The sequence below is a fragment of the Empidonax traillii genome, unplaced genomic scaffold, assembly GCF_003031625.1.
Source record: "Empidonax traillii isolate 1590-97213 ecotype Southwest subspecies unplaced genomic scaffold, ASM303162v1 scaffold167:size2001844, whole genome shotgun sequence".
Classification (NCBI taxonomy): Eukaryota; Metazoa; Chordata; class Aves; order Passeriformes; family Tyrannidae; genus Empidonax; species Empidonax traillii.
In genome coordinates, this window is record NW_020955360.1 from 871705 (window position 1) to 880863 (window position 9159).

At 40.2% G+C, this 9159-nt stretch overlaps 1 protein-coding gene across 2 annotated transcripts in view; it reads right to left on the reverse strand.

The window, feature by feature from the left end:
- Nucleotides 1–988, reverse strand: part of NMU (neuromedin U) — a 14114-nt gene extending 13126 nt beyond the window's left edge. For both annotated transcript variants that reach the window (XM_027885538.1, XM_027885537.1), the window contains exon 1: nt 765–988. In XM_027885538.1, the coding sequence (XP_027741339.1) occupies nt 765–906 (142 nt within the window). In that variant the 5' untranslated portion in view covers nt 907–988. The remainder of the gene's footprint in view (nt 1–764) is intronic.
- Nucleotides 989–9159: the final 8171 nt, after the last annotated feature.

Consider the following 9159-nt stretch of genomic DNA (forward strand, 5'->3'; position numbering starts at 1 on the left):
GATGAAATAATGTGCACTATTGTCCTTTTCTGCCCTCTTTTTCCTTTCCTACCCTCTTCCACATCTTCAGAATGTATTTTTAACATAATATTAAGTATACTGTACTTAGATTTTGATTGTTGGTATCAAAAACCCAACAAATGAGAACAAAAACTCACAATTAATAAAGAGCACACATATAATGCAAACAAAATGGAACTAATCCTTGCATAGCATTTCATTACTTCACTAAGTGTAAGTAGCTAATCTGCCTGGGGTGGGAAAACACAATAGGAAAGAGAGTATGGTTTGTTAAGCAGCCCATCAGTCCTTTCACAAGCACACCCTGATATGAAAGTAGCACCTTTTAGGATTTCTCACGCAATAAATATTGCTACAGGTTGGACTAAGTGACTGCCAGAGGATCCTAAATTTTCCTGCAATTCTGTGATGCATCTTGTTTCTTTTCTTTTCTCACCTTTCAAATCAGAGTAAATTATATTTAAAATTAAACCGCTTTTAACAAAAGTCAATTCTCCAAGTTACTGGAATGCAGTTCTGCCAGGACAGAGTAATCCTGCCGGGATATGCGAAGAAGCCTCACAGACCAATCCCCGAAACTGCTCCCAGCAGCTGCGACCCTCCTGCGCATCCTTACACACACACCCACCCCGGGCCGCTCCGCAACCCCCCGCAAGGCTGGCAGGCTGGGGGCACCCCTCGCTCCTCCAGTAGTGTGCAGAGCTGGCAGCGCAGGAAGGGCTTGCGAGGGGGATGCTCCTCACCTTTGCAAGCACACATGGAGGAGGCGAGGAGGAGGAAGAAGAGGAGGAGCGGGGATCCTGGCAGCGCCGCGCCGTCCCCTGCCCTCCTCAGGCTGCGCTGGGGGGTGGCCGCGGGAGGCTGATGGTGGCAGAGGTGTCCCATGCCCGCGGAGTGCCCGGCGCCGCCGCTCTGCCGGCCGCTCTTCTGGGCATGTCCTTCCTCCCTGCCCCAACTTTTTAAATCTCCCTGACACGTGGACGAGCCCCAGCTGGCTCCGAGAGGGCTGCCCCGCGGCCCCCGGGAGCGGCCCCGCTGCCGGGGCGTGACTCACCTCGCTCCCCTCCGCTCCGCTCCGCTCCGCCCCGGGGGTAGGTCCACTGGGACCGCGGCTGGGGAGGTGGATGTCCCTGCTTAGCACGAAGGGGGGAGGGGGGGGGGAGGGGCTGGACAGGCTCCACGAAGGTATTAAACTCCTTTCTTAAGAAAAATCCATGTTTTAGCGCCTCCCCGCCCTCCACTCCGAGCCCTGGCAGGAGGCGCAGCGGCCGGCGTGGAAGGTGCTGCTTCTCCCCTGCCGTGCCTGGGCGTTCGGACTGATGAAATGAGTGTGGCAAGGGGCAGCGTTCAAGCACTGTCCCAGCCTGGTGAGGGAGGGAGAAGAGGCGTGATTTAAAGTGGGGAAATCGGACACAGATTGGCCCCCAACTAGCTGAACTTAGGAGTAAAAACTCACGGATATTTCATGTGGGAGAGGCCGTTGGTGGCTGGGATGCGGAGCTCTGAGGATGTTGCACCCCTCTGCCTTGGGACCCGCCCACTGGTCGCCGAGTTTTCTGAAGATTCCCCGGCTCCAGGGGTGTGACTGACTGCTGGTTTTCCCCATGCCTTAAATATACACACAGTGCCGCACCACGGAACAGAACTCAGTGATGTGATAATATTTCGCAATTAAAACCTAATACTGTGCTTAGCAAAGTATTTTACTTTAAATGCGGCTGCAGAGGTGAGTCCCAGGTGTTATTTATCCCTGTAGATAACATAGTCAACTACATTAGGACAAGAGGTCACGGGCTTAAGCTCTGCCAGGGGAGGTTTAGGTTGGATATTAGAAAGAAGTTCTTTACAGAGAGAGCAATCAGACATTGGAATGGGCTGCCCAGAGAGGTGGTGGATTCACCGTCCCTGGAGGGTTTTAAGATGAGGCTGGATGTGGCACTTCATGCCATGATCTAGTAATCACAGTGGGGTTGGATCAAGGGTTGGACTTGATGATCTCAGAGGTCTCTTCCAACCCAGTTAATTCTATGATTCTAAGATATTCAAAAGTACAGACCCCAAATCTGTTAAGAACTTGGACAGCCAAGTCCAGACGTCCCCGAAGCACAGCAAGCCCTGGCTTACCGAAGCAGCTACGCAAGTCTGCCAGTGACTCCTGCTACCAGATCCAACAAATGATGCCCACGCCCAGCAGGATGCTCCGGCTGTGCTGACCCGCTCCTGACACCCATCCCAGCCTCAGGGTGCACATCTAACTGTCTCTGCTTCCTCACCATTTGCTCAGGAAGATTCTGCCCAGCTGAGGTGCTGCTCCAATGCTATGGGAGAGAGTTTCAGGACAGCAACTCTCAATTTATTATTTGTTTCCCCCTCTTTTTTTTTCCATTTGCTCTATTTTTTTTGCTTGGTTGCTTTTTTCAGACTGTCAAAGGAAATGGTATATCATGGTCCAGCAGTGAGATAATGGTGGAATATTAGAGACTGTTATTTTCCAAAACAAATTGCAGTTCTTTTTTACCATTTCACTGGGATTTGACTAGGGACTGAATAGTGTGTGGTGGAATAAATCTGCCTGACAAGAACAGTGGCTATTACTGGGAAACGAAAGAAAATTTTGATTTATAGGTGGCTTCTCTTTGCCTTTATCCTTATCGGGTGCACATGCTACAAATTGGGCTCTGCCACCCTGAACGCTTTGAAAGGCTATCAAAATTATGGAAGCTTTGACACGTGGTGTGCTAAGATACTATGAAGTTCTCTTAGTAATAGAAGCATCTTCTTTGTAAGATTCAGTAGCAAAGCTTTCCTTAATACAACTAAGCACAGAGCTAATCCTTATGTCAGTGGAAAGCCACTTATTAGACTAGTACATTAATTAAAGAAGCCTATATTTTGTATCTATGATTGTATTTATATCTACCTAATTAAAAGAGTTGTTTTAAAATGATCTAAATTGAGGAATTGCATTTAGTTCTGGGTTTTGTTACTAAAAGTAGAACATATTTATTTTAAAAAATTATCATAAATGTGAAGTCATCAGTGCTGAAAGGTATCTGCTTAATCCACTTTGATTCAAATACACGGATCAGTGTCCCTAGCTTTGGCCTAAGAAAGGATTTAATTTGTTATGCATTTTAATTATTACATTCTCGTTGAATATTTAATAGATTGCAAAGTAAAATAAATTACACTCTTTTACAGTTTGAGAGTGGGATACCTGTAAATATTCTGCACCTGTTGAATGGTGCAGAGTGTTTTAAGAATAGTGAGAAAAAGATACAACTTGAATTAAACTTTATTTTCAGGTGAAAGGGTTCTGATTAGCTCTAAAGTTACATTTTTGCACAGTGTGTTTTAATGCTGAAAAAGCCTGCTTGCCCAAAAAACGTATTAGGAGATTTTGAAGATGATGAGAAAAAAATTTCAGGTAGAAAAATTCTGGGTTTCCATTTACGAGAAAAAAAATCTAATACTACTCTCTTGCTTGAATTTGTGTTGCTGGATAATCTTTCATCTGAAACTGAATTTTGTTTCTCAGCAGATTCTTGTTAATAGGCAAAATCAGTAGCCATTAAACATACAACCCTATTTGTGCCATGAGTTACATTTTTCTGAAACCTAGCAAGCTACAGTCCTCCAGTACTTCCAACCCAGTATGGACTCCATTTCATTTTCAACTATGCCTTTCTTAGTAAGTGTAGTTTTGCATTTCCTGACACATGGGTAAGGTAAACTGATTTGGGCATAACTGTAATCCTCTTTCTCATATAATAGAAAAAAACAATATGAGTTGTAACAAAAATGTACATTTGTACTAAGCCCAAACTCTATCTTATACCAGGACAATATTTCTACTGAAATCTGTGCTAATTTTGACAGAGCAAGTTCTCCAAGCTTGAATCTTACTGCACAGAAGGCTTGCGTAGCTTAAGATGGTCACCTTTATGCAAGGAACTCTCTGAAGTTCAAGTAAGCATTCTTGTAAACAGGAGATGAAATACATCTTTCTCTATTGTATCTGGTTTGGTTTTGTTTAATTGCTTGATGAAATTAATGTTACACTATTGCAGGAACAAAACACATCCTCATTAAACGAATCGCTTGGAGGATGTTTTGGATGCTGTAATTAGCTTCTTTGAAATATTTATGTTCTTCCTAATGTTGCTTGAATAAATGTTAATTATGGCTAGTGGAGAGGAAATCAAAGAGCTGAGTATGTGAAAACATTATCTTCTCTGTCTTCTGCGAAGGCAAGGTCAGGAGGTACGTCACTGAATCCACTCATTGCATACACGCACACGCAGCCTGTGAGCAGGTCGGTGCATGCTGTTTTTTCTATGACTTCAATTTAATAAAAATTACGAGAAATCATTCCTCCTACATCTGAACGTAAGCATTAGGGGAACTTTTATCCATGTTGCACTTTCTTCACCAGTACATTCCAAACTTACTGGACAGTGCTTGAAATGGCCTGCTTTGTGTGGGCAAGCATCTTGATGTTTCTCACAGCTTCATATGGGTCTGTAAATAACTTAGTAATCCTTCTGTGCAATGGACAAGCTGTGTACATCGATTTTCTTCTTACCTGTTAAATGTTCTAGGGAATTAAACTTTGTGTAGGCAAGTCTCAATAACTAATTAATGCCTGCTTAGATATTTCATTTCTTTGAGATATTCTCTCCATTTATTACTAATAATGCATAGAAAATTGGTATCAGAAGTGAAAAAGATCCACAAAGAAAAGTCATTGGAGAGTCAGTTCAAGAATCAGCAACACCAAACTGGCTTTTATTACAGTGTTAACACAAAGAGATATTTCCTCAGTAGAAAAATTTCCCTACAAATAGAAAGCAAACAACAACCCCCCAGCCATATAGGGCATGATAGGCCCTACATTTTTTCAGAATATTTCTTTTTTCATTTTACCCAAGATAATGCCTCAGCTCTTTCTTTATTAATAAGTAAAATATAAATGACCCTCTAATGAATTAGATCTTGCCTGAACTACTGGAAATGAGGACGGAAAACCCAGCCCCTGTGCAAAGAGAGACTCCACTAGGGAACAGTGATGGGACTGATTGCAGCAAGAGTTGAGGGCTCTGCAAAAGTTCCAGAATGTTTTGCATAAAAAATTCCTTGTTTAAAAAAGAGATGGTTGAACCCTTTCATGACTAAAGAAAATTTGCCTAGCAGGTGACCGTGACTAAATCCAGCAAAAACATGATAATCTTTCCAAAACTGAGGCTACCTGTGGGTACCCAGCAGCAATGGGTAATTTTTATGGACTTGGCTTTGTTTTAGAAGTGGTACTAATCACAGATGATAAATCTTTCTCACTACATTCACACCATTTTCCAACTTTTCCACCAAAATTCATCATTAATTCTACACAAAATATGGAACCAGAAAGAGAACAGTTTATTTGTTTTATGAAGTCTTGTTGACTGTGAAAAAAAATATAAATTTCCCTTCAAGGGAAGCAGTAGTTCTCTATAATCATTAGTATGTAAGAAGTATGGTTGCATAAATTGTTTGAAAAAAGGCTAATCATCAAGATGCTTCCATCTCGCTTTTCTCTAATACATATCAAAACAGATCAATGACTGTGATGATTACATTTACCTGAAGAAAGAAAATTTGGAGTACCCTGAGAATTATTTACACATAATTAATATAACAATAAAACCTCAAAATTGCTTTCAGAATCTACAGGTTTTATAACTGAAAAGACTTCAGTCAGTAAAGTAGTGAAGGTGGGTGAGTAACAACATTTAGAAAATGTCATTTTGTCTTCCATGTGGTTGTGAGATGAGTTGGTTTTACAATGGGATCATTTATCTTTTATAGAGAGACAAGCTCAGGTTGTGACCTCACAATGGTTTAGTATAATTTTTCACAACATGCACATAAATCCAGCAGGAAGGAAGATTCCCCAAAATTATGTTTATAAAGCTCATATTTTGCCAAAAGTTTTGAACTCCCATTGGCTTCAGAAAAAGTTATATAATCCAGGCTGAATTCGATGCATTGTCTAAACTCTGACATTTAATCATAAGTTTCTGACACACGTTTTATCATAAGTTTCCATAACTAATGCTAGCTGCAGGAAATTTTTTTGCATACATGCAAGATGTAAGCCCTTGCTTGAAAGTCTGAAGGAAAAGACCATAAGGAAATAATTTGAAATAACGGACTAAACCCCCCTGTCTTCTAGCCTGAATAATTTGGAGATTCTTTGTCTAAAGTGTTAAGTGATGGGGTCCCAGTGGTCTGCTGCTTGGCCTGTTTATCTGCTCACTGTCTGCCTAAGACCAAGGCACTTGGCTCACGTCAATTTCACTTAGAAATCATATTTATTAATAGAGCAGAAAACAGAAGAGTAATTCATAGATTTTTTTTTTTTTAATGTCAAAATAATGGTAAACAAAAAACCATTCTAGCAATCCCTTCATTTTCACCCAAGCACCACCAAGCTGCTCTTACTGGATTTATGTGGGTTAATCAGTGAGACAGCTTATCTGATGGGATATGATTTCTGGACAGAGCTCGCAACTGTTTTTTTATTCTACCAACCGCTGAATACAGAAGAATGCCAAAACTCATCAGTTGAGTCTTGGCCCTCCAAACCTCAAAGCTCAAGAAATTTCTCTTTACCGAGTTTAAGGATTTTTTGGGTCTGCGATCTTGCTAGCTCTAACTCTGAAGTTTATTAACTAATAGTTTTCTGTGCAAAATTAGATTTTGGAAGGCAAATTCTTCTATTCTCATGAGATCAACTGCACTGCAGTCACAGGTCTACATGGCAATGTCTTGAAAACTGTCACAGGGAGTGTTTTGTAATGTCTCTTAACTCTCCAACTCCAGACAGCGTGATCAACCACATGAACTTTTCAATGGCTTTATAATAATGAACTGCAACTCAGAAATTCCTGAAACCTTTTATACGTACCATATTCTTTATTATCTTAAAAACTGAGTAGTTTTCAGTGCTGAGTGAACAAATACATCACTGCTGATCAGCTCAGCATCGTTTCCCCGCCTCTTCCACATTTTGTTGAAAACCCTATCATTATGAATCTATCTGTTTGTAGTACATGGTGGGTCACATGGGTTCCTCCTGGAAAAACAGAAAGTAACTTTCCTTATGAAAAATGCTACTTAACAGGAAGAAATATTTACAAATGCTGAATAATACAGGTTGTTGCTACTACTGTGAGTGGCAACTCTCCCCACAGCAGCAAATAAAAACAGACCGTCTGCACCACTCTTGCATTCTCCATCTCAAGTGACAGCCCTGGAGTGAGCAAGATCATTATTTTTTATTCTTATCGTGGAAGTGAGCTCACAAGAACTTTACTAAGAATAGTAACTTAATATTGTAACATATTTGAATAATTTGAAAATTGCAAACATGACAGGAGAAAGGCATGTTTGTTTGTTTGGGGGGTTTGTTTGGGTTTTGTTTTGCTTTTGTTTTTTTAAATATACTTAGAAATTAAGGACAAACTCATTTTAATTGTCAGGAGGAGCATGGCACTCTCAAATCCTTCAGGGAAAGATCAATCCAATCTATACTAATGAGATTTTCCTTTATAAATTCTTTTAATTCTGATTTCATATTGCTGTCTTCCCAAACAAATGAACTCCTCAAATACACACATCATCTATGTAAAAAAAACCCAGTTTTACAGGCAGCATGAGGTTTTTAAAAAGTTACTACTCATTTCTGTTGTTGAATATCAGCAATGAAGACTGTAGAAATCAAGAATGACAGAGCAATTCCAATCAAACCATGAAGTTGAGAGCTCTGAAAAAAATTAACAAATTAATTTAAACAGTGCATGCTTAAAAATACAGATTTTTTTTTTTTCCAAATGGGCTGCAAGCTGACAGCAACTTATCGAAAGAAAAATTATCAGCCTAAAGCACAGCAGAGGAAAAGGAAGCAGGCCACAATACATAATACTATGTAACAGGCTGTGTAATAGGCAATAACATACACTAGATTGAATTGTGTCTCTTCTTGAAGAGACACAATGAAATTCTCAGCAAGGATTGTTTAACAAACATTACTAGGAAGGAGGTTGTGTAGTGTTTAAAAGGACTAGAGCACACTTCTCTCTCCATAAAATAATTTACCATTCCTGCATACACTGGCACAAAGGGGACATGTAAAGGTTATTTTCAGACTTGCCCTGGGCTGAGCATGGTTTTTGCATAATAACGTGATGTAGTCTTTCCCAGGTGAGAAGTCAATGCAAGGCACTGCGAAATCAAAATGAAAACAGTATGCAACTTTTCTGCAATAAGCAAATTGGGACAGAAAGCAACCAAGGCCCAAATCTACTTTTGAATTACATTCTGGAGATGCCAGCATTAAAAGGACCCTCCTTTGAGATGAAAATCCTTAGTGTTGCTCTCCTGAGTAACAACCACCCATAAAAAGGCCTAAAAATTTCAGTCAGGAAATTTCAAACTAACATATGCAGTCTGAACTCTATTTATAATTGTTAAGGAACTGAAATTGCTTTAAACAATTTTTGACATTTAAGCTTAGCATTGTTTAAGGTTTAAACAAAGCAAAGTTTGTCTGAGCTTGAAACACTATGTAAATTAACGGGATTCTTGAAAACAGAAGTTTAAAGAATAATTGCCCTCAGTGACATATAATCCTGTTTCTTTTGTCCTTTCCGGGCAATCTTGTAACGACACAAAGAACACAGGCAACCATCAGCCCCATCAGGAGTGACCACACGTTGATGCTTCTGAGCTTTGCTTTTCCTGGGCTTGTTTTCACTTGTGGCAGATTTTTACTGACAGATCATCTGAATCTCATTACTTTGAGGAGTCATGCTTCAGGAAGTGAACACCTTGAAATGTCATGACCTTTCCCTGACAAGAAAAAATGTCTCTAAAGAAACGCAATGGGAGTGAAAGACAAAGACTGGGGATCACAATTAACAAAAGCACATTTACTGTATTATAATAAAGTAATAGACTTTTAAATGGAAATACAATTTCCACGTGAATGGCAGGTATAGAATGCATGCAGTGGTTTATCAGTTGGTCAGTCCCTTATGAAAGAGCATCTACTGCTCTGTTACTCTGGTTTGACACAGGCGAAGCTGTGACTTAATG